This window comes from Microtus oregoni, unplaced genomic scaffold, assembly GCF_018167655.1.
Source record: "Microtus oregoni isolate MIOR12 unplaced genomic scaffold, Mior012 000031F_ref0000149, whole genome shotgun sequence".
Taxonomy (NCBI): domain Eukaryota; kingdom Metazoa; phylum Chordata; class Mammalia; order Rodentia; family Cricetidae; genus Microtus; species Microtus oregoni.
Window position 1 is genome coordinate 23,854,106 of NW_024543090.1, and position 25,895 is coordinate 23,880,000.

The window sequence follows — 25,895 nt, forward strand, 5'->3', positions numbered from 1 at the left end:
TTGCCCCTTCTTCCATAACCATTTATAACAAGAAATCAAATTCTACCTTTCGTTATTTATTGTATTAGTCTGCTCCCAATCTTTCCAGTCCTTATTCTTAATGGAAGCAGCTGACTTTTTAAAAGAATTTTAGTCTTGTGTTTTCTGAGAGGATCTGGCCTTAAAAATTCCCCCTCGCCCCATCTAGACAGAACAAAAAAAAAAAAATCTGCCAGAAATTAGCCCTGAGTTTGTTTTCCAGCGGAGGCTAACAGGAGATGGAGAAAGCAGGGGGACGAGGATCTGTTTCCCAGGCCACAGCAGAGAACGGCATCGAGAACCCAGGGCTGGAACTCATGGTAATTCACATTGTGGGCTGCGGTGTGGCTTTGGCGGCTTTCTTGGTCTGTTGCCTCTCCGACGGAGCTGCACAGCTGACCTCACCTTTACCTGTGTTTATAGGAAAGAGGGAATCCAGAGGAAAGCAAAAAGCCTGAAGAGACAGAGGAACACAGCCGGAAGGATGGCCCGGGGTAAGGATGTTCCAGAGTCCAGTGTAGTTAGCCACCAGGACCTGGGGGGGTGGGGAGGAGAAGTGAGCGGAACAGATGAGAGCTATTCATTCTCAGACTGCCTAACTCACAGACAAGACCAGGACCACTGCACGGTCCCACCTGTATGTGTTTGTATTCTGTAGAACTAACTGAAGCGTCAGTTCACGACAGTGACGAGCCCATCAGTGTCAGCCTAGGTGACTTTAAAAAAAAATAGCGACAACAGCAATGATAACAGTAACAGTGGCTAACATTTATTGAGTATTATTATGTGTAATTTTGTGAAATTAGTTTAATTTTCATAACAGGAAAGTACCAATTTTAACTCTTTTGTCTAAATTAGAGCATTGAGACTTAGGAACAAACCTACTCATATCAATTAAAACAAAACAAAGCAAAATAAATCTCTCTGAGGCCAGGACTTGTGGTGCATGCTTTTAATCCTAGTACTTGGGAGGCAGAGGTAGACTGATTTCTGTGAGTTTGTGACCAAAGTTCTAGACCTGCTAAGGCTGCATAGAGGGACCTTGTCCAAAACAAAACAAAAAGCCCATCTCTACCATGACCGAAAAACTTTTCTGGAATGCTCAGATTTAGGGGCAGGAGAAAGAAAGTTACAGGAGCAGAGACAAAAGGCCCTTTCTGTGGAGGCTGAAGAAGATGGAGATGTGGGTGGTAAGGAAAAGCCCCATGTGTGAAACCACAGTCTGCGGTGCTGTGCGCTCGGGCACTGAGGAGGGAGGGGTGACGAAGATGTTTGACTCTGAACATGGACCTGCTGTCAGAGCTAAAGTCAAAGGGAAGTTTGGGTAAAATTGCTCAAAAGGCAGCTATGTTCTACAAATTTTTATATAAAATATCCATATCAATTTACACATATTTTATATTTTAATGTATTCTGTTTTTCTACTTTTTTGGTGTTTTGAGATAGGGTTTTCTGTGTAACAGCCCTGGCTGTCCTGGAACTCACTATGTAGACCAGGCTGGCCTCAAACTCAGAGATCCTCCTGCCTCTGCCCCCAGAGTCCTGGACTTAAAGGTGTATGCCCCCACACCCAGCTGCTTTTCTACATCTAAACAATTCATTTTTTATTTTACGTTTATAAGTGTTTTGTCTGCCAGTATGTATGCCCATCACATATATGCAATGCCCAAGGCAGCCAGAGGAGGGCACTAAATTCCCTGCACCTGTGGATAGTAGGATCCAAATCTGTGTCCTCTGGAAGAGCAGCTAGTGCTCTCTTTCCTCAGCCTCCTGAGTGTGAGAACAGTCTAGGCAATATAGTAAGATCCACTTTAGTTTGTAGACTTCATAGTCTCTGTTGTATTTACTTAACTCTCCCACTTTAGTGAGAAAGAAGCCACAGGTAACAATAAACAGATGGGCATGGACATGTTCTAAGAAAACTGTAGTGATATTTTATTTATGTTTTAATAAGTAAAGCTTGCCTGAAGATCAGAGCGCAAAGTTAACCACACTAGTCAGCCATACAGGCCAGGCAGTGGTAACACATACCTTTAATTCCAACAGCCACACTAGTCAGTCACAGAGGCCAGGTGGTGGTGCACACCTTTAATCCCAGCACTAGAGAGGAATATAAGGCAGAAGGAGACAGGAGCTCGGGGTCTCAGTCTACAGTCACACTTTATTAAAACATAAATATAAAGTCTACAAACCAAAATGTTTACTACTTTGTCCTTCACCAAAAAGTTCTCCAACTGCCCATCTCACTTGGTAGGTAAGAAAATATATTTATAACATCCATGTCTAAACTGTGCTCAAAGAGAAAAGTATAATTATTTTCAGAAAGAGGATCTTACTATATTGCCCAGATTATTCTCACACTCAGGAAGACCAGGACTCACCCTCTTGCCTCAGCCTCCGATGGGTTGGCAGACATGCACCATTGTACCCGCAAGAGATTCCACTTTATGCATTTAACAGCCTGCATAGAGTCCCAGCCCACAGGAGGCTGAGGGAAGAGAGCAGTTGTAAATGCAACTCAGCCTCTTGTTCCTTAATTATCTACATAGCGTCTATAATCTTGCTTGCAAAAGAAATACACCCAAGGGCCCCGTCTGAAGTTGACATGGGGCATAGTCATGAGCTAGAACAGCTTCCCTGGGAAGACTCCACTGCCTATCAGAACAAATGCTACCTCCAACTTGGACAGAGGAGAGTTCTTGGAGGAAGAAGTTGAGGATAGGTTGGAAAACCCACTGTACACATTCTTCTTACCAGTCAGTCAGTCTGTCTGTCTGTATCAGGACTTTCTTATTCTGTCGCTCAGGCTGGCCTCATGCTGCCTTTTCCTGACAGGTTTTCCCCAGACTTTCCAGTCCCTACTTGGCTTCCCACATGGCTAATTAAGGTCTGTTTGTTTTGGAGACTCAGTTTCCTGTGCGGCTACAGCATGCAGCTCATGAGCTCAGAACCAGTTGTGTGCAGAACTTGGACTGTGGAAAAGTGGGAAAGTGGTTCTTCCCATGATGGCTTTGTGGTTAGGAAGACAGGGACAAAGTCTTCTGCCTGGGACTGATTTCTTAGAGTATGCCCCCTCTTGCTTTGTAGTAGCTTTATCCAACTGATATTTAATTGGGTGTAAAATAGGACTTTGACCTTTGAAAGACTCTGGTCCCCTGTGCTAGGCGAGCCTCATCTTTGTTCACACCATCACCTGATGCTGAGTTAACTCCTCCATTTCCTTCACACCGGACTAGCAAAGACTCAGGCAGGGCCACACTGTCTTCTGTCACTGGAGCTGGATTCTCTGAAGGCTCACTCAAGCTTCCCACACTAGAGGCTAAACAAAGAGTTTCAGGTTCTAGGAGTTACCGAGGCTCCATCTCTCTCAGCTGGGAGAGTTTCTACATCTCGCAAGTTAGGTAACTAAGAAAATTCATGTGTGTCTTTGCTGCTGGATCTGGTGATCACTAAAGCCACGTTTAGCTACTGCTTCTGATCGTGCTCACCTGTTTCTTTTCCACGTATCACTCAGGGATGTGGGCAGTAAGCATGTGAGGAGGTTGTCTTTAGTCAATGCCCGGAAAGTCGCCCGTAACAGACACTTGGAGGCAGAGGCAGAGCATCTGTGTCCACTCACCCGTGGTTAAACATCTCAGTTCAGTTTCTAGTCATAGCACTGATATTAAGACTCAAACTGGACCATTGTGTAAAGAGCTTGGTGCTGTTACTGAGATGCTGGGCCAGGCGAGCTTCAGAGTGCACAGACACTTGCCCACATGCTTCTGTGAACTGCTCGATGAGTTTAAAAGGCTGAAAGAAACCTTTTCTTGTTTGCTCTGGAGCATTTCTCCTTCATAGTCCATCCTCACTGTTTGGTTTGTTCATCTGTTTGTTTCTTTTCTGAGTCAGGGTTTGTCCGTGTTGCCCTGGCTGTCCTGGAACTCACTCTGTAAACCAGGCTAGGTTCAAACCCACAGAGATCCGCCTGCCTCTGCTTGCTGAGTACTGGAATTAAATGCGTGCGCCACCACCTACCGGCTCCTTTGTTTTCTTTTTAGTACCAGAGGCTCAGTCCTAACCTGGTGTTCTAGGATTCCATTGTTAATGGGCTTCACAAGGGTTTTTAAGCAATTTCTGGAGCAGGCACTGAAATGGCCCCCAAGAAATGGTGAAGAGGTGAGGGCAGAAGCCCTAAGCCTGTGATTTCTGTTTGCTCTTAGACCAGTACATGGACCATCCTATTTCACAGTGCCTTTGCTTAACTGCTATTTAATTGGGCATGGTCTTGAGCTATCTTCACCCTGTGTACTAGGAAACCAGGTGGCATATTTAAACTAGAATAACCAGAGAGAGTTTACTCATCAAAAGGCTGTTATGTGCAAATAAAGCATAATGACACATATATCTGAAAATACCATAACAAAACCCAATCCTGATAGGAGAAAATTAAGGAAAACAAAACCAAAAGAGTGGCTGGAGAGATGACGTAGAGGGTAAGAGCATGTGCTGCTCTTTCGGAGAACCTAAGCTCAGTTCCTAGCACCCACATCCGATGGCTCACAACTCTCTGTGACTCCAGCTCTTCTGGCCTCTGCGTGCACAACCCCCACCTCCACAAATATACACATAAGAACGAATAAACAAAAAGAACACGGACATTTGAAAATGGTATGAAGTGGAGCAGAACCATGGGGAAGGAGAGTACAAGACCTAAGGTTTGAAACAGTGAACACAGTCTGTTCCTAGACCAGAGGGATATGGTGCAAGAGAACCTGGTAGGATAGTCAGATCAAAATCCCTCCCTGCTTATGTGTGGACCTCAGCCGTTCTGTACCTAGATAGCCTATGAGGTCCCATGGGCAGAACCCCACTAGATAAGCCAAAGGGTTTGTTGTCCAGTGATGTAGTCCTCACAGACTGAACTTCCAGGCCCCCAGCAGGGTGTGAGGACCTGGAGGAGCAAACTAAAGACGTGGTGCTCATGGAAATCTAGGGTTAAAATTAAGGGCATTGCTTGATGTGCCTTGTGAATGATGTTCCTAAGGTATCGGCGCCTTCGGGTACTGACATTGCAAACAAACTTCCTGCCCACCGCTTTCTCCACTAATGGATAGTGGCAGAGGTCTTGAGACCCCAACATCCTCCCGAGGAAATAGGCTTAGACAAGTCAGGGTTGATGAGGATAGTTTGCCTCCCTTTTTGACTTCCCGGTACCTGAGATGTATCTGAGAATGTACACCCTGCTCAGTTAAGCCGGGGTTGGACTCCCTGCAGAAGGTAAGAGGATAGAGGCACAAATGAAGAAGGAAGGATATAGGGACAATGAGCACGATAGTTTCAATCTCATGTTAGATGGGAGAGGCAACAACAGCGAAGGAACCCAGAATTGTGTGCACCAAGACCCCAGACCTTTTAGGTAGTGGCTGGTTCCATCCCTGCCTGAGCACCACACCTTACCACCATAGATACACAGGACACTTCGAGCTGGGCTCCTTTTCTTTGCTGAAAGTGGAATCTTTTTGCTCACATGGCTGCAAGTGCTAAGGACCCTTAGGAATGGCAAAGGCAGGTGACCCTGGGGTCAGGGAAGGTGCAGTCTTTAGATTCAGAAGCCAGGCTACTGAGATTCGAGAGCTACTCCTTACGACCTCTGTGACCTTGGGAAATTTACTTAGCTTCCCCGTCTTTCAGGTTGTAAGAACAACCTCGGGGGGTCTTAGAGGAACCCTGTTAGGATTTGCAGAGTTCTTTGAGCCCACACACATGGAAAACTATACAAAGCAATCTTGAATAGTTCTTGCTGGGCATCTTCTCTCAGACCTGCCGATGTAGAGACTCTTGAAGCTGGTTTGTTTTCTCTCCTATCTGCCAATGTACACACAACTACAAAGGCTTTGTATGGTTTGGGGTGCTATGGTGGAATGGCTTCTAAGTAGGACAGGCTGACTATGAAAGCTGAGCAACACCTGCCCCTAGGAAAAACACATGATTAGTGTTCACTTCTGTGGTAGAAAATTACCGAAGATGTAGTAGCTACTCTAGGCTGAGCAGGGCCATTCTGACCTATGTACAGACATAGTTCTGAGGTGGTCTTTGGGGCCCGGTTGGAACACTATTGAACACCCGCCAGCCGAGCTCTTAACTCTGCCTTGGGCTATCCAAGGTCTGAGAACCTCACAAACAGGAGGAAGTAATTCTCAAGTTTTAACTTGGTTTCTCATCAGGAGGAAGCTGCAGCCTTTCACCAAGGCGAGACATTTCTTTAAAAGACATGCTGCGTTATTCAAGAAGATCCTGCTCGGTCTCTTGTGTTTAGGTGAGATCATGAGACTTCATGGAAGGGAGAACCACAAACATTTCTAGAACCATTAACTTGTGTCAAGATTACATATGATATATGTATGTATGTATATATATATATTTATATAGAGATATATATTCTCTTTTTTTAGTGCTTAGGTTTGAATCAGGGCACAAGTCTGTAATCTTTATGAAAGATGCCTGTTATACATAACTTATTTACTGGCTTATAATTAAAATTAGTGCTATACATTATTTTTGAAAGTCAGAAAACCTTGTTTATAGTATGTTGTCAGTAACATGTAGGGCTTTGATTAGAAGCAGGTGGGATAATGAGAACAAAAATTATCCTTGGGGGTGAATCTGGGAGCCCCTAGAAAAGCGCCATGTAGCTCTTCCTCCTAGAGGCAGCCTCCTTTACATGGCTTTGCTCGAGAGAAAAGGTTCATCATTTGACATTTCAACATAGCTGGGGGATAAAAACCCAAGAGATGTCTGGTTTCCAAAGAGTCGAACAGTGGCTGTTGGCCAAATCTAAGGGAGAGAGTGAGGACAGCAGCCACAATAGAAGGCAGCGAGTCTTCGCCGGGAGCAGAGAGGCTCGGTGTGGGGCTCCGTGGAAGCTCAGCTTTGCTTGGTTCTCTCTCTTCACTTTCTCTCTGTAGCGTATGCCGCCTACTTCCTGGCGGCTTGCATCCTGAACTTCCAGAGGGCTCTGGCATTATTCGTCCTCACCTGTCTTGTCATCTTCATCCTGGCTTGCCACTTTCTGAAGAAAAGCTTCGGTAAAAAATTAATGAGCTGTCTGAAGCCCTTGAAAAACAGCCGCCTGAGGCTTTGGGCGAAGTGGTAAGTGTGTCAATCACCTTTCGTTGCTGTTCACGGAACACCTAGGAACAATGTGCAGGAGAGACGCTTCCGGCTCCCAGTTTCAGAGGCTTAGCCTATGCTCTCCTAGCCCCATCCCTGTTGGCTGGTGACGGGGCAGAATGTCACGGTGGGAAATGAACTGGTGAAGCCAAAGCTGCTCACACCGTGGAGGCCAGGAGGCAAGAGATCAGGAAGGCAAGGCACCTGGGACAAGGTGTAACCTATGAGGACATGTCCCCAGTGACCAATTTCCTTCAATTGGGCCCCACCTCCTACAGCTTCCACCCCCTTCGAGAAGTCCTTTTAATTGTGAATGTATCGATGAATGAACTCATCGGTGAGATGGGAGCCCTCTCGTTGCCTCCTTTCCCCTCTCTTCCTTTCTTTCTCTCTTTTTTTTCTTTATGTGGGACAAAGTCTCTAGTCCAACCTGGTCTCAGAACTCTCTATGTAACCAAGGATGACTTTGAACTTCCGATCCTCCTGCCTCTACCTCTTGAACTCTAGGATTACAGGCATGCACTAACACACTCAGTTTATGGAGGGCTGGGGATTGAACCCAGGGCCTTGTGCATCCTAGGCAAGTCTTCTACCAACTGAGCATCATCGCCACCTCATTGAACATTTTAACATTTTGACAGTTCCTGAGAGGGCTCCAGGCTCTTATCTATACGAAGACAAACATAGAGACCACAGAGCCACGGGCCTTAGAGCCGCAAAGCCCAGTTTCTTACAGCCTTGGGCCAGTATTGTTGGCGCAGATGGGACTCCATCCACATCAGGGAGGAGTTTCAGTCTGGAATCCCAGGGGCCTGTGACTTGTCTTTAATGGAGGGGTCAGAGCAGGGGTCTTAGCACTTAGCTAAGCTACCATCCAAGTTGCTTCTCTCTTGCCTATGCTCCATCCTCCTCCCTTCTAGTCCTCCAGAGCCCCCTACCTGCTTTTTTAAAAAGAAATATTTATTTATTATGTATACACTATTCTGCCTATGTGTATGTCTACAGGCCAGAAGAAGGCACCAGACCTCATTACAGATGGTTGTGAGCCACCATGTGGTTGCTGGGAATTGAACTCAAAACCTTTGGAAGATCAGGCAATACTCTTAACCACTAAGCCATCTTTCAAGCCATCTCTCAAGCCCCCCTACCTGCTTTTGTAGTTTGCAACCTCCTAGCTCAGTGGTTCTCAACCTTCCTAACACTGTGACCCTTTAATACAGCTCCTCATGCTGTGGTGACCCCCAACTGTGAAATTATTTTTCTTGCTACTTCATAACTGTAGTCTTGCTACTGTTTAGAGTTGTGATGTAAATATCTGATATATGATCCCAAAGGGGTGATAACTCCCAGGTTGAGAACCATTGTCTTGGCATCTAGGCGCAAACTTGATCATCAGCATAACTGAACTGGGTTCTGAAGTAGCTATAGCCAATCTGTCTATGCCATGCCCATGTGTGTTAACCATAGGCCAGACTGTCCAGAAAGTTTCTCTTTTCCCTCTCTCCAATGAATGCACAGAAGATGGTGTTCAACGGTAATAATTTGGAAAAAGAACAGATAACCATTGAAGTTTTGTATCACTGATTTATTTGAGAGCGTGTGGGAGGAGAAGCCAACATGGGTTTATTCATTAAATAAGCTTTTGGAAGCCAACTTTATTCACTTTGAGGGAGGCGTGTAGAAAAGAGCCGCAAATTTCTGTCTAGTTCTGTAGTTCTTTGCTGCACTGTGCTGGAGGTGTCTCAGTGGGTCATGTGCTTCTTTTTGTTTATTTTCATCTGTGACCTCCTTTCTAATTCTCTTCCCTTAAGTTTGGGGAAATTTGTCTGTTGCTTTGTTTGTTTCTGTGTGTGTTTGTCTTTGAGGAAGGGGATGTAATGTAAGCCAGGTTGGCTCCACGCTAACTGTGCGGCTGAGGAGGACTTTAATCTCTTGCAGTTTTACTTTATGTGTATGAGTGTTTTGCCTGAATGCGTACATATGTATCACATGTGTGCCTGGCGACCACCGTGTTCAGAGGAGGGCATCAGATGATCCCTTGGGACTGGGGTTTCAAATGGTTGGTGAGCCACCATGTGGGTGTGGGAATCAAACCTGAGTCCTCTGCAAGAGCAATTATTCTTGGCTGCTGAGCCAATTCTCCAATCCCAATCTTAAAACCTTAAGCCTCCTGCCTCTACTCCCTAAGGCTTGCACTACCATGACTGGACTCTTATTTATTGTGGTCGGCTGGGGATCGGATCCAGAGTCTTGCACATTCTAGGCAAGTGTTCCACTAAGCTACAGCCCAAGCCTTCAGTCTATTACTGAAATATGTTTGGTGCATGTAAAGATCGTACATCCATACATGGCTTATTTAATTCTTGCCCTTGGAGTGGTTAAAAATTGAATAGCTATCATATGGGACCAGTGTATTCTCTTTCTGTTTTCAGTGTTTTGATTAGTTGTTGGAAGCATCTTCAGGGATGAACCTTTATATTGAATTTTATTGATATGGCTATATGAGAAAAGAGAAGTCATGTGATCTGTCTAGTTAGATTAGATACTTACTTCCATAAATTAGGAGCGAGCAGAAGCTAGGTAACTACCAGACGGTTCTCAAGGTCTGTCTCTGTCTAATCAAGAGTAAGCTGTTGAGTTATCTCACTGACCCTCAGACCAAGCTTCCTGTCCATCAGAGGGTTCTTGTTTGCTCGTTCACTGAGTTGGTGACATAGCTCTGGCGTTCCACCTTCAGGGTGTTCATAGGAGCCTCTGTGGTCGGCCTTATCCTGTGGCTGGCTCTCGACACGGCTCAAAGGCCCGAGCAGCTGATCTCCTTTGCAGGAATCTGTATGTTCATCCTCGTCCTCTTTGTCTGCTCCAAACACCACAGCGCGGTGAGTTGGGGGGTCATTGGGTGGGCATAGCAACAACAAGGGCTGGTAGAAATGACAAAGGTATGTGTCAGGTAGTCATGATGAAGACCTAGAACCAAGTAACAACTCCTGGAATTTTCCTCTGACAGTCTCATTCCTAAGAGAAGTTGGGACACTTTTTAGAGACTCTAGGCTTGTCGTTTGTTATTGTGGTATATATGAATCTAGCCAACATTAGAGAAAAATAAAAGAAAATATAAAGAAGGAAAGAAAGAAAAGAAAATATGACAGGGAATCAGGTGGCACTGTGCAATAATGACATTTGTGGAAGTTATTATATACATGTGTCATAAATATCATGTAATTTATTTTAAAAACCTGTATGGGCACACTGTCTCTTTGCACAATGTCACCCTATTTTTTTTTTACCGATCTCCCTGTTCCCTATGCCATTGTCTTGGGGTACTATTTCTGTGATGAAACACCATGACCAAAAGCAGCTTGGGGAAGAAAGGGTTTATTTGACTTACTCTTCCACATCATTGTTCATCATTGAAAGAAGTCAGGACAGGAGCTCACACAAGGCAGGAACCTGGATGCAGGAGCTGATGCAGAGGCCATGGAGGGGTGCTGCTTACTGGCTTGCTTCCCAAGGCTTGCTCAGTTTGCTTTCTTACAGAACCTAGAATCACCTGCCCAGTAATGGCACTACCCACAACGGGCTGTGCTCTTCCGCATCAATTGTTGCTTAAGAAAATGCCCTACAGACTTCCTACAGCCCAGTCTTGTGGAGGCAGTTTCACAGTTGAGGTTCCTTCCCCTTGGATGACTTTAGTTTGTGCCAGGTTGACATAAAGCTAGCCAGCACAGCCATGTTACCCCAGACTGACTGTTAGCACCCTCACCTAGCTCCATTTACAGGACACAGTTGAACCAGGCAATGGACAAGTAAAGGTTTGGAACTCATGCTGGGCTATTTTCTTCCTCATCCCAGGTATGCTGGAGGACTGTGTTTTGGGGCCTGGGCCTTCAGTTCATCTTTGGGATTTTGGTCATCAGAACTGAACCCGGATTTAATGCATTTCAGTGGCTGGGAGATCAGATCCAGGTACAGGGGATTGAATGTCAAAGTTTGATGCCTCTGGAACCCAGAGAATGTAGATTTGAGGGGAGCATGAGGCTGTTGGGCTTTGTCTTCATGGCGGTGTTGGGGAATCTGGTTGGGTAAAGAAAGAGTGTGATGGGGTTCAGGTGAGGGTACAAGTGAAGACTTGCTGAGTCTGTCATTTCATGACCAACTCTTGGGACATGCCCTGCCCACGGGGGGTCACACCTGAGGCAGATCACAGCGTTCTCTGTGCCCTGCCGGTCCTAACTCTCTTATTTTCCCCACTTCAGATTTTCCTGGCTTATACTGTGGAAGGCTCCAGTTTTGTTTTCGGTGATGCCCTGGTCCAAAACGTTTTTGCTTTTCAGGTAATGCCACCGATTTTGTGTGCAGGAATGCAAACGCCAGTTAAAGGATGGGGGTAAAGAGTGGGAGTCCACTCTTTTCCCATGAGCCGTACCAGGGATCATGTTGATCGAAAGGTAGGTTAGGGAGAAGTTCAGGAAATGGGATATGCTATGGTTTCGTACTGATAGACAGGCTTACAGGTTTGCAGTACAGTTTGAGTTTATTTCTAAGCCACCTTGTATCAGATGCCCTGGGAATGCCCAGAGCTTAATTTAGAGGCATAGAAGAGCTTGCTTGTGACACGCATACCACATGTTGTATAATCTCTGATCCGCTACCACCATTCTCTTTGCAGTCTTTGCCAATCATTATTTTCTTCGGATGCGTGATGTCTATTCTTTACTACCTGGGCCTCGTGCAATGGGTGGTTCAGAAGGTAAGTCCACGAAAGGACCGTCAGCTTGGACCAGTCAGGGGAATGAGTGATGCTGACTTTCTTTGGGAGAAGTACTCCTACATGGGGCATGGAGTCAGAACTGATGTGAAAAGGCACCCCCCCCTCCCCTTAAGCATCCTGATGTCAAATGATTACCCAGCTTGGGATAGCCTAGGGCAGAACATGTTGAAAAACTGGTCTGGACCGCACTTACCTCCTGGGTGTGATGTGCATGACCTAGAAGTCCCAGGGCCTGAGTTCTGGTTAATATGTTTGTAACTTGTTCTGTCATTTCGCCACACTATTTTTCTAGCTCCCAGATTCCTTATGAGGGAATGGAGTAGGGGGCGGGGCTCTGCTGGACATTAGCCAAGATTCCTCTTACTGTAGATGGATGATTTAGGAGTCTGGATTCTTCTAGATTGCCTGGTTTCTGCAAGTCACCATGGGCACCACTGCTGCCGAGACCCTGGCTGTGGCAGGAAACATCTTTGTGGGAATGGTGAGTATCTTGGGGCCTTCTGTTTTTTTTTCCTCTCGAGAACTGAGAACTTGGCAGAAAACAAATTCAGAAAAAAGAGGCTTTTCCCTTCTCCACTCCCTGCCTCCTTCCTTTCTTTTTTTCTGAAACAGAATCTCAATGTAGCCCAGGCTGACCTCATAGTCACTGTGTAGTTGAGGATGGCCTTAAATTCTTGATCCCCCCTGCCTCTGCCTCCCGGGTGCTAGGAGTATAAGCACATGTCACCACACAGCTTGAAAGACACACGAAGTCCAAGAAATGAAGATTGTAAAGATTTGGTCCCCTATGGAAGAAACCTCAGAGGGTCAAGGAGAACGTGGTTCAGTACTTTCAGCCCTGATGTCTAATACATAGTCTGAACACACTATCTAGAAGGCGCTGAGTCACTGGTCCAGCTTCTTACACAGGAATATAAGTGAAAATCTTCATCCATAACTTATCCTGGGACTTCGGGAGCAATGAAGGATATTTGATCTGCTTTCTGGTTTCTTGGTGTAACTCCCTGTGATCGCTGTTTCAGAGGTGTCTGAGGAGGTAATGGCTTGTCTTGATCAGGACAATTAGGGCTCTTTTCCATGGGACTTTCTTAGTGCATCCATCTGTGTGGAATTTTAATGTCTTTCTCTGCACTATCAGCCCCAAATAACGACACAGAGACTTATTATTAATTATGAAAGCGCGGCCTTAGCTTAGGCTTGCTTTTAACTAGCTCTTTTTTGTTTGTTTTGTTTTGTTTGTTTATCTGTTTTTGTTTTTTTGAGATAGGGTTTCTCTGTGTAACAGCCTTAGCTGTCCTGGGACTAGCTCTTGTAGATTACGGTGGCCTTGAACTCGCCTACTTTCCTCTGTCACTAGAATGCTGGGATTAAAGGTGTGCACCACCACCTGGCTCTTCTCACTTAAATTAACCCATTTTTATTAATATATATTTTGTCATGTACCACACACCCTGCTTCTTCTGTGTCTCCTTGTGTCTCTCTCGCACCTAGATTCTTCCTTCTTCCCCTCTCTCTGCCTGGAAGTTCCGCCTTATACCTCCTGCCTATTGACTGTTCAGCTCTTTATTAAATGAATCTCAGCAAATAATTCTTCACACAGTGTACAAATATCTCACAACATGAAATAAAAGTGGTGTTTGTGTGGAATAGGTGTCCTTCCCTATTGCTGTGATAACATATCCTGGAAAAAAAAAAACCCAGCCTATTGAGAGAAATGACTTATTTCTGCCTGACAGTTTGAGAGGGCAGACCTTGTTGGGAAGAGCTTGGTGACCAGAACTCGAGGCAGCTGATTATGTTGCATCCAGTCAGGAAGCAGAGACTGATGTTTGTGCTCAGATAGCCTTCTTGTTCATGCCATCCAGAAACCTAGGAATGGTACTACCCACTGTTAGAGTGGGTCTTCCCACGTCGGTTAACTCCATTAAAACAGTTTCTCGGGCTGGAGAGATGGCTCAGAGGTTAAGAACATTGCCTGCTCTTCCAAAAGTCCTGAGTTCAATTCCCAGCAATCACATGGTGGCTCACAACCATCTGTAATGGGATCTGGTGCCCTCTTCTGGCCTGCAGTCATACACACAGATAGAATATTGTATACATAATAAATAAATAAATATTTTAAAAAAATAAAAATAAAACAGTTTCTCACAGGATGACCCAATCAAGGTAATCCTCAAGGCATTCCTAGAGTCTCGTCTCCTGAAAGTCTACCAATTGTTGATAACCAGTATTAGCCATTACAGGGCTAAATACCTGCTGCTGACCAAATCAACATCAGGAACAATTGTTGTTCAAATGGGCAAGAAGTTAACATTGAGGTCTTTTTTTTTTTCCAAAGCCTTAGACTGATTATCTGCTTTTGATGCATTTTCAGAGGACTTCTGATTCTTCTATCATAGCCTTCAATTTTTGCTCTAATTATCTACAATCAGCTTTGCATTAATGGTCTTAGTGACTAGGTCCTTTGGCCGTCACTCAGTAAAGGATAAATGACATCCTAGATTGAGGCTAGGTAATTTCCTAGTTTAAAAATGTATTATATTTATTTAATGACAGTGTGTGTGTGTGTGTGTGTGTGTGTGTGTGTGTAAGCATTCATGTTCCATGGAACTCATGCAGAGGTCAGAGAACAACTCATGGCAATCAGTTCTCTTTTTCTACCATGTGGATTCTAGATGTGGAACTCATTTTCTCAGGATGAGCTTTCTTGGGGGCCTGATATTATTATTTCATAAGGCATTGCTTAGATAAGTTATTTTCAGTTCATTTAATGCATGAGTTGTAGACATCTAGTGTGTGGTCAGTAAGTGCTCTGTACGCCATAATTCACCCAGTAACTGCATGCATTTAGACATGGTAAACAAAATAAACTAATACCAGTGCCTACAGTATCTTATAACGTGTTCTAGAAACAGTGAAAACACAGCCAGCAAGAAGATGGTTGGGCTGCTCTGAAGCCTCAGGGCAAAGCTTTGGTCCACTGACTGGAAGGGTGTGCACCAAATGGGTCCACTCCGTGCCTGGGATGAGCTCTTTGATATCGGGTATGTGGCTCTTGGCATGTGACTGTTTCTCTTTGGTTTCAGACGGAAGCACCTCTGCTCATCCGTCCCTACCTTGCAGACATGACTCTCTCTGAAATCCATGCAGTGATGACCGGAGGCTTTGCTACCATAGCAGGCACCGTGCTGGGAGCCTTCATATCCTTTGGGGTGAGGCACAGTCCCCTTAATCACTCCTGGTGCACCCCAGTTGAGCCCGCCGGTCATGCTAATCCCCCACCTGGCCTTACAGATTGATGCATCCTCCTTGATTTCGGCCTCAGTGATGGCTGCCCCTTGTGCGCTTGCCTTGTCCAAACTGGTATATCCAGAAGTGGAAGAGTCCAAGTTCAAGAGCAAGGAGGGAGTGAAGCTGCCCCGTGGGTGAGTCAGGGAAAGTGTCTGATTTGGGAGATGGCAAGGTGGGCTACCTAGAGAGGTCCCGTGGTGGTAGAGACGTCCAGTTTCCCTGAAGGAAGAATGCCATTCTGTGTCTCCCTTTGCTATCTTGACATCAGCTAATCATTTCTGTGTTGTTTCGATTTAACCTTCCCACCTGGCCTTAACCCCTGAGACAATCACTCCATACCCTTGGCATCAGGCCGTCCTGCAATAACATTTCAAACATCTCAGTCACTTCAGAGTAATCTCCACTCTTGGAATCACTAAGGGACTGCATCATCTCTCACACCTCAGAGGCCATGGCGCTTCTCATCTCTGAGGAGCTGAGGTAGCATATACTTTATGCTCAATAACCACAGGGAAGAGAGGAATATCCTGGAAGCTGCGAGCAATGGAGCCACAGACGCCATAGGCCTTGTTGCTAACGTTGCAGCCAACCTGATCGCCTTTTTGGCTGTGTTGGCCTTCATCAATGCAACTCTTTCCTGGCTGGGCGAAATGGTGGACATACATGGACTCAATTTCCAGGTAAGCCTTATATATGTTGGCCATTTTTTCCCCCTGATCCACAAAAGCTAAGAGAAAGCCAGAGCAGAAGAGGGAGGTGTAGGGAGAGCAGGGCTAAGTGTCCAGCAAGGCTCCTGGCCTCTGACCTTTGTCTGCTCTTCTTCCCCTGGGGCACTTCCCTCTCACTCAGGTCATCTGTTCCTATGTCCTTCGGCCCATGGTTTTCATGATGGGTGTGGAGTGGGCAGACTGTCCACTGGTGGCTGAGATAGTGGGAGTCAAGTTCTTCATAAATGAATTTGTGGCCTATCAACAACTGTCTCAATACAAGAGCAAGCGTCTCTCTGGGGTGGAAGAGTGGATCAACGGCGAGAAACAATGGATTTCTGTAAGTGATGATCCAGAAAAGTCACAGAGAGGTTTGGGTCACGCATATCTGAGGGAAATCCCAGCGTTCCACATAGACGTTGGAGGTCCCCAGGTATTTCCCAGTGTCCCAGCTTAACTCCAAGACCAGCAGTCTCAGCACTGAGCCTCTGTGTCATTCCTCCTCTGCATTCTGGCCCAAGTTTGGTCTAGAAGATGACTGGTGCTTCCTTACACTGGGACAGTCCTAGGAGCACACTGTTTGGATGTCCTGAAGTCCCTCTATGTGCACAGTCAAATTGTTGTGAATTGTCTTCTTCACACCTGCTTGGGTCCCTTCTGTTTAATAGCAGCCGTGCTGGGCAAGGAGTCTTGTGGTATTCCCATGTCACGGCAGCTGTTGTAATTCGGGGGCCATTGTTTTCTGAGCACCTTTTATGGTCCTTTAGACCACTACAAGAAAGAGTTGGTGTGCCCTGAAACTTCTACCATGCTTGTGAGTCACAGCAAGACTGAATTTATCTACTTGGTTTTTTTTTTTTTTCCTCCTAGGTGAAAGCTGAAATTATTGCAACATTTTCGCTCTGTGGATTCGCCAATCTTAGTTCTATAGGAATCACACTGGGAGGCCTGAGTGAGTTGTTAAATTCTCCCAGATCCTCAGTAGGCCAGACAGATCCCAACCTTTGTTCCCTGCAAAGTCGAGGCGAGATAGAGAAGCTGACACAAAGCGAGCGGTCTCTTAGGCCACACGGAACTCAGAGCTTGTGCAGTCGGACTGACCCCCCCCTCCGTCTTCTTCCTGTTAAGGCACAAAAAGAGTTTATTTTTATTTTCCTTACAAGGGAGAAGTTATTAGAATGATATTTCTATCTTACCAACTGCCAAAGGTACTTTCTGAAATTAAGCTACTCAATAGTTTTATTTTTTCACAAAGCAGTATTTATATAGGAATCAAAAATGAAAAAAAAAAGAAATGAAAGGAGACAAAAAAAAACCTAAATAAACAGAACAAGTGAGTATTATACATTGTTGGGCTAAAAGCCGAGAGTCCTGGAGTATAGGGAGAGGAGAGGTTGCTGACCTTGGGTTGTGACAGGGAGTGGTCCTGGAGGGCAGAGTCTGGAGCATCTATCAGAATCCCAAGCACTCGGGAGAGACAAGTTAGAAATGAGTCTTAGAAGAAATAGAATATGTAAAGAATGTGTGAAAACCACCACTTCTGGCAATCACATTCTCGGGTGAAATTATTAAATTTATTTCATTGCTAGCTGATTAGGTGAAACAGTTTTCTTTTGGTTGATCTTCCCTCTTCTTCTAAACGCCTGTCCGCACTGGTTACTTCAGCTACTGTGATTCTGCTAGCTGTGACTCTGGAGGCAGGGATAAGGCGGATGCTGCTCTCTCTAGTCCTCTGGCTCACAACGGCCCATCTAATTCCAGTCCAGACTTAAGAGTGTAGCTCTCAACTGGCAAATGCCAGGCATCCACCCGCTTGGAACAGCTCAGAGCCTTGCCTAAGTCAGATATATCTTGTGTAGATTCCAGAACCACTGAGGTGAGGGTCAGGGAAAGTATAAGTTGATAAACAACTAACATATGTACACACCTCTTATGGCAGCTTTAGCAGCCTTAGGTGGTTGGTATAAGGACGCTGTTCATCTGATGGGTTGTGTTGTTTTTTCCTTACATTCTTCTGAATGGGGACCCATGGGCTACCCCTCCTTGCTGTATGGGGAAGACATCCAGTTACTTTCTTTTGTTGCCTATAGCATCGATGATACCCCAGCGGAAGAGTGACTTGTGCAAGATTGTGGTCAGAGCCCTCTTCACGGGTGCTTGTGTTTCCTTTATCAGTGCCTGCATGGCAGGTAGGTACCTAAGCGCTGTCTCTGGCAGAGATCACAGCATCTCTCTCAGAATAGTCGTTTAACCAACCACCCATCCCACAGACACCTAAGTTACAATGTTACCAACTCCCAACCAAATGAGAAAGAACTTTGGAGCCCTATGCCAAATCTTCCTTCATTACATAATTTCACGTAATTTCTATCTCTTTCATTCAGGAATCCTCTACGTCCCCAGGGGAGCTGAAGCTGACTGTGTCTCATTCCTAAGCACAAGTTTCACCAACAGAACCTATGAGACCTACGTGTGCTGCAGAGAGCTTTTCCACAGGTAGGCGAACACCATAGCTCCTGCTCCCTCCTCCTATCTCCTCTCTTCCCTTGAAGGAAACTTCTGGATTTGGGGAGATGAGAGGTCTTGAGTACAGCTGTACAGAGTATATGAGACACAACATGAAAGTTAGTGTGGCCTCCGTCTGTATTCTTTTCTCTTACTATCTTTAGTAGTGGTCCTACTGTGTGTGACAGGTTCTGTTTATTAGTGGTGTGTAGGGGAAGGGAAAGAAGCGTGGCTCCTCTCTTAAGAAGTTACTGTATTTGTTGTGACTAAAATTAGATAGTTTCTAGGTGATGATTTTGCAAAAGTCCTACTTGGTAAAACGCGAAGGTTTTTTTTTTTCTTTCAGATAGAAATAGACCATTAGGCTTAGTGGATTACACCTTTAATCCCAGTACTCAGGAGGCAGATGCAGGTGAATCTCTGTGAGTTTGAGGCCAGCCTGGTCTACAGAGGGATGTAGTAATAAGGGCGGCGGGGCTGCGTCCCCAGCACCCCGGCTGCCTGGCTAGCTTATGCCCGAAATAACAACACACAAACTGTATTCATTTAATCACTGCTTGGCCCATTTCTATCTAGCCTCTTCTAGGCTAATTCTCACATATTAATTTAGCCCATTTCTAATCATCTGTGTAGCGCCCCTAGGTGCGCTTACCAGGAAGATTCTAGCCTATGTCCATCCTGGGTAGGAGCTTCATCGCCTGGGAGCTGGGAGCATGGCGTCTCTCTGAGGCGTCTGCTCCCAAGAGGAGAGCTGTGGAGTCTGAGCTCACTTCCTCTTCCTCCCAGCATTCTGTTCTGTTTACTCCTCCCACCTATCTTCTAACCAATGAGGGCCAAGCAGTTTCTTTTTATTTAACCAATGACCTTCCTCCATCAGAGGGAGTTCCAGGAAGGCCAGTGTTGTTATGCAGAGAAACGCTGTCTCAAAAAACCAACCAACCAACCAACCAACTAAACAAACAAACAAAAAACAAAAAGAAAAAGAAAGACCAAGAGATGACAAATTTAAAATTACAAGATGGCCTCAAGTTTAGATAGTATAAAGATGATCTCATTTACTACATTTACTGCAGTCTAGAATTTGAAAAAGACCTGCCATTGAGACAAAGGAATTAGTTTGGGATACATGAAAGGAAGGTGTGAGAAATTAGAATATTTGACATTGTCAAAGCCAAAGTTGTGTGCTGGTAGAGGTCTGTAGGGACTGGGGAGAACTTTAGGAAGCCAAGCCTCCTCCAGGCCTGGATACGTTCATTCGGAGGTTCCTGTATGAACACCATGTGAAGTTGCTCACAAGTCAGCTGGCGCTCAGGGAGAAACCGGAGCTGGAATCTGCTTAGGAGGTCATGTCTGCAAGTGATCTGATCACTGTGGGGTATGCAGATGAGAGCTGCGTAACAGGTCAAGAAATAAAGTAAACAACTTGCCAGTGTCGTGTATTATTAAAGAGGAATTTCTAAGCTGGATAGATTTTAGCCTGGCGTGTATGTTCTCAGTGGATTTTCTAAGCCACGTTCTAAGAGTCATGAGCAACTAGAACCTGAAAGAAATGTTTCTGGGGCCAGAGGAGGTGGTTCAGCAGTTAGTGGGCTGCTCTTGCTGAGGACCCCAGTTCCAGCACACACATTGGGTAGTTTCCAGTCAGCTGCAACTCCAGCTCCAGAAGGGTCTCATGCTTCAGTCCTCTGCAGGCACCTGCCCCCATGCACGTACCCACACCCGCAGGCACCTGCCCCCATGCACGTACCCACACCCGCAGGCACCTGCCCCCATGCACGTACCCACACCCGCAGGCACCTGCCCCCATGCACGTACCCACACCCGCAGGCACCTGCCCCCATGCACGTACCCACACATAGACAGGATTTGAAAAAACTAGCTAACTACATAAATATTTCACACACACACACACACATATACCTATACATGCATATGTGCATATGTATGTAGTGATAACAATCGAAGAAAAAGAGGATATTCACTTGAGAGTGGAGGAGAATATGGGCGTGACTTGAGGAAGTGTAGCTGGGAGAGGCTGGAGGAGGAAAGGAAGTGATGTAATTCTATTTCAATTTGACGAAAATAAAAATCAAAGAAATTTAAAAGAAAAATATCTTTGCCTAATTAAGTTATACCAATGAAATGTAAGCAGTTTTTCTTTCTCAAGAGGAAAGTGGCCTTAGGTTATCAGCTTTTATTTTTTTTTTATTAAATTCAACTCTAGATCATTGATAAGGGATTGATTCTGTCTCAGTTGTTTGGAAATGCTATTTCTAACTGGACTGAGGTCGGGAGCTGGCCACAGGGCAGACACTGACAGGGTTCTGTGCTAGCATTAACTAAAGCACAAGTAGGAAAATACATTTAAGTGGCTATCATTTCCTGGTTGTGGCTGACAGACCCGCTCACAGGTTCGGAGTTCTGTTCTCAGCTACTTGGTAAAACTTGTTGGTAGAGGGCGCTGCCTTGTTTGTGTCTGACGCATGCGCATCTCCCTGGCTTTATCGTTTCAGTACGTCGCTGAATGGCACCAATACGCCTTCTTTCTCCGGTCCCTGGGAAGACAAGGAGTTCAGCGCCCTGAGTCTCGCTAAGTGCTGTGACCTCTATAGCAACCCTGTCTGTGTATGAGCCAGGGGAGGGGCATTTCCATGACAGTTCTTATAGAACGGGTTTGTGTTGCCAGACACATACTTGTGCTTCGAATTCTACAAGGCCCACACTAAAATCCACCAAGTCAAAGTTCTGGGCTCACTGTGGCCCTGTATAAAAATCAGCACCCACCTTTCCACTGGAGTGCCACATACCAGAAAGAAATCGCCTCATAAGCCAAGCCCCACCCCTCCCACCCCCGCCCGGAGACAAATTATGGTAAGAATGCAGATAAGGGGGAAAACGTTGTAAATGTGGTAAGAGCCAAGATCCAGGTTCAATCCCTGGCTCGGCCTGGAGTGGGGGGAGTGAGGGAATCAAACGTAGATGCTTAGATTTAATTCTGGGATGGTAATCTCATAACTAAGTCCACAGCTAAGGAGGATTGCCTCAGCCTGGGTTACAGAGCGAGGAGACGGTTTCAAAAACACCAAAACCCAAAAGCGTTTTGTAAAAGTGCTGTAGTCTATGATATGTCCTTGGGCAGAGATGGAGGTGCGGAGCTAGGTCTCTGAAGTTCTATGAGAAGCGCGTATGAATGTTTAATGATAACTTTTCTGTGTTGTCAGATATTTGTAAACTTGAAAAACTCCTTGCCATCTTCATACGGCAGCAGAAAAGGTCCTTGTACATAAAATGTTTTTTTTAAATAAAGAATTTATTTTATTTTTAAATTATACATGTGTGTCTGTGTGTTTGTGTGTCGGGGCCAGAGGTGGCCAGAAGTGTGGGACCACCTGGAGCTGGAGTTACAGGTAGCTGTGCCACCCCATGTGGGTGCTTGGAAATGAGCTCAGGTCCTCTGGGGGAACATTACACAACGTACCCGCCAAGCCATCTCTCCAGCCCTCTCTGTCTAAACTCTAAGGATGATGCCGTTTTAAGGCCTTTCCTTCGTTTGCCATTCCCCTTTAGTGCCAGCTGTCTGTGCCTCAGGTTTACAAAGGATCCAGTAAAAATAGTTTTGGACCAGCAGGATGGCTTACGCTGTGCGAATGCTTGCCTGGTGGCCCGAGTTAGATCCTGCGAGGACTCCTCTGAGCAGAAATGGATAAGGAGCACTTTACACCAGTGCTGCTGAACAGTTACAGCAACCTCACTGCTCTCGGTTTCAACCCCTCAGTAAGAAGCCAGGCGTGGTGATGCAGTTCAAGGCCAGATTGGTCTACCTAGTGATTCTCAGAACAGCCAGCGCTACCTAGGGAGACCTTGTCTTAAATAACCAGAAGGAAAACCAAAATCAGGCACAAAAGAGAGTCTGCTACACTTATGATCTGGTGCCAGGGCTATGCTGCAAAATCCAGGATCTGTCCAGTGTTGGCGAGCAGCAGAGGCAGGGCCACAAGCAGCCATGATTCAACAGAGTTACACAGATTGGCCCTGGGTCACAGAGAGGTTGGCTGCCCGAGAAATTGCAGTGTGTTTGGGTCATTTCAGTAAAAATCGAAAAGATAGTTGATTCACCGATAGGCTAGAGGGCACAAGGATGTCAAGGCAGCTAGTCCTTTGTGACGCTTGTGGGGGTTCTAGGGATTGGATTCAAGGGTTCAAATGCCATGCTTACATAGCAAGCACGTTACCAAATGACCCATCTCTCCATCCCAAGAGTGGCTTTCAAAATTAATGTGTGTGTGTGTGTGTGTGTGTGTGTGTGTGTGTCTGTCTGTCTGTCTGTCTGTCTATCCAAGTATGCAGGCACAGATGTGAAGTCAGAGGTCAAGTGTCAGGAGTCAGTTCTGTTCTGCCACCTTGTGGAATCCAGAGGTTGGTCTCAGGTCTTCAGCCTGTGTGCCAGTGCCTCTATCCATTGGTCCACCTTGCCAACCCAAGTCTATCTTTCATTGCCCCCTTCTTACACTGCCTCATGCTACCTACCCATGTATGTGGTCACTCAGTCGCCACACAGATCTATGAGTTTCCTTAAAAATCTATCCTTTCCTCTTAAGTGACCTGTAAACAGAGACCCTTTTGGTTTCCCAGTCACCCAGACCTGAATAATCACACAGAAACTATATTAATTACAACACTGTTTGGCCAGTGGCTCAGACATATTTCTAGCTAGCTCTTACATCTTAAATTAACCCATAATTCTTACCTATGTTTAGCTGCATGGCTTGGTACCTTACTCAGTGAGGCATTCTTATCTTGCTTCCTCTCCGTCTGGCTGGTGACTGCATACTGAGCCTTTCCTCTTCCCAGAATTCTCCTAGTCTGGTCACCCCACCTATACTTTCTGCCTGGCTACTGGCCAATCAGCACTTTATTAAACCAATATGAGTGACACATCCTTACAGGATACAAGAACATTATCCCACAGCAGTGACCCTCCAAGATACAACCCCCCCCCCAATGAAAATACCTACAGCATCACAAAAGGCTTACTGTGGAAGATGCAGCGTTTTCACTGACACCTGGGAACATATAATGAACACTAGGTCCCTTTCCCCTGGCTTCATCATCTTTTGTATCTCCCCACCTAAAGTTTAACACTGCTAGAATCTGAATGCTTGTACCCCGCCCTCATTCATACATTGAAATCCTGTCCCCAAAGGTGTTAGTATTAGAGGTGAGAATTTAGGGTGTGGTTAGGTTGTGAGGGTGGAGCTTTCACAAATGGATCTGTGTACCAATGAAAGAACTGGAGATCACTTGCCCTTGAGCCTGTTGAGGTCATTATGAGTGATGGGCCCATGTGTGGAAGCGGGTTTTCAAACACCAAGTCTCTACGGTTTGATCTGGGTTTTTTCCCCAGTCTTCAGAAATGAGAGGAATACATTTCTATTGCTTAGAATCCACTTGGTCTAAGGTATTTTTTTTCTAATAGGTCAGGTGGATGAAAGTAAATACTTTCTTCATATAGCTGCTGTAAGTGTATTATATTTCTCTCCAGGGGTACCTGGTCTCATGCCCTGCATATGCCCAACTCTATTCTAGTTAGACTCTGAAGGGCAGGATGAGAGGATGGATTAGGTTGGACTGGACCCTGCTGAGGGGGTATGGATGGAAAGTCCTGTGCTATGGTTAAGGTATAAGTCTAAAGTTCAGAATTGATGGAGTCATATACACCTTTAGGCAATGAAGGTGACCCAAGAGCGTTGGGAACCAGGTCATCCAATGGCTCCAGTGCTAATAGCAGTTGTTTGGAACAGCCCATCCCAGCAGATGAGAGCCTGGCTGCTGGAGGTGGAGGTGATGAAATCTATGAAAACAGATGTGTTCAGGATTGTACAGAGCACACTTTATTAGAGATAAATGTTCTGATTGACAGTGAAACATGAGGACCTATTGATGTGGGAGGGTCTTCTGTTTGTGTTGATTTCATTGGTTAATAAAGAAACTGCCTTGGCCCATTTGATAGGCCAGTCCTTAGGTGGGTGGAGTAGACAGAACAGAATGCTGGGAAGAAGGGAAGTGAGGTCAGATGCCATGGAGCCAGACACAATGAAGCTCCTGCCCAAGATGAACGTAGGCTAGAATCCTTCGTGGTAAGCTACTGCCTCGTGGTGCCACACAGATTATTAGAAATGGGTTAGTCGAGATGTGAGAGTTAGCCAAGAAGAGGCTAGATATAATGGGCCAGGCAGTGTTTAAAAGAATACAATTTGTGTGTTGTTATTTCCAGGGCTAAACTAGCCATGCAGGAGCTGGGTGGGACAAAAATCAGGCCTGCCCGCAGCTCCTCCAAAAGAGGAGGACAGGTTAGAGTGAGACAGAGACATACACCGGTCTATCAGAATGTGACTGTCCTTTCTCAGAGGCTATTTGTGTGTCTATTATCAGTCAAGAAACAGTCCATGGGCTAACAACATGACTCAGTGGGTAAAAGCACTTGCCTCAAAGGCCCGATGACAAGAGTTCAATTTCTGGAACCCACGTAAAGCTGAAAAGAGATACCTGACTTCAAAAAAAATGTCCTCTGGCCTCTGCGCTCCTTCCGTGGCACGTGTGTGATCTCTCTTATACAAACCATATACACGATAATACATAAAACACTGTAAAATAAGAAACAAAGAGTCTTGACATCATGGCTGGCGCAGCAGGCTCAGCCTTTTTGACTTTGTCTCATAGAGTTTGGAGCGTATGGCAGAGTCAGCTGGCAGGAAAGATGGCAGTTCCTGCCAAGATGGCTACAGTTGAGCTGGATCTCTAGAAGCAGATGCTCACACATAACAGAAGAGCAAGCGTTGGGAGATTTGCAGGGAGCCATTTTCCCCACAGCTTGTATTTTCACTAGACCAAACAACTTTGATCGGATTCTAGAAAAAGCAGAAGTCACATAGTTTTTTTTTTCAAGGCTTTTTTCTTTGTCTCCGTCTCAAGGTTGGCATCTGTTGCATCTGCCACCAAGTTACCCTTGAGAATAAGAATCTTTCCCATGTATTTGAAGCAAGAAGCAACAGAGAATACTGAAGCAACTTTTAACAAGCACAGAGAACGGGGATTTTTGCTGAAATCATATTTCTTCTTGTCAAGAGTCGTTGCTCCCTCAAGAGAAGTAAACATTATGTCTGTGGAGCTGAGCGCCTCATAAAAAACAATTGGCAAAGATAGCTACTTCCTTTCCATAGCAATGGGACTTGGATTTGAATTATTCATCAAGTGAAAGATATTTCCTTATGGCTAAGCAAACTCAAAGGATAATGTAGCAAATTTCCCAAAGAAAATATCATTATTCTTATATTTGACATTCGAGTTCCTCTCTGCCTGGTTTCAGAGGCGAATCTAGGAACCCTGTGATTGGGTGAACTATCCTTCAGCCACAGGGCTGTCATTTATAAAACAAAACTAATATCAAGTTA

The 25,895-nt window shown here is 45.4% G+C and overlaps 1 protein-coding gene across 1 annotated transcript; it reads left to right on the forward strand.

The window, feature by feature from the left end:
• The first annotated feature begins 257 nt into the window (after window positions 1-257).
• Window positions 258-21,075, forward strand: Slc28a2 (solute carrier family 28 member 2). Its single transcript, XM_041678745.1, has 19 exons — window positions 258-338; window positions 442-512; window positions 1,895-1,900; window positions 4,129-4,143; window positions 6,225-6,316; window positions 6,966-7,149; window positions 9,908-10,049; window positions 11,023-11,136; window positions 11,427-11,504; window positions 11,840-11,920; window positions 12,342-12,422; window positions 15,028-15,153; window positions 15,236-15,366; window positions 15,744-15,912; window positions 16,082-16,279; window positions 16,810-16,891; window positions 18,030-18,128; window positions 18,324-18,435; window positions 20,958-21,075. Exons 1-19 carry the CDS (start codon window positions 258-260, stop codon window positions 21,073-21,075), a joined length of 1,980 nt encoding a protein of 659 aa, XP_041534679.1.
• The last annotated feature ends 4,820 nt before the right edge of the window (window positions 21,076-25,895 follow it).

Coding starts and splice junctions, on each gene's coding strand:
- Slc28a2 (XM_041678745.1), top strand. CDS start 258: ATGGAGAAAGCAGGGGGACGAGGATCTGTTTCCCAGGCCACAGCAGAG. Junction 6,317..6,965: donor GCTCGGTCTCTTGTGTTTAG/GTGAGATCATGA, acceptor TTCTCTCTGTAG/CGTATGCCGCCTACTTCCTG. Junction 11,505..11,839: donor AAAACGTTTTTGCTTTTCAG/GTAATGCCACCG, acceptor TTCTCTTTGCAG/TCTTTGCCAATCATTATTTT.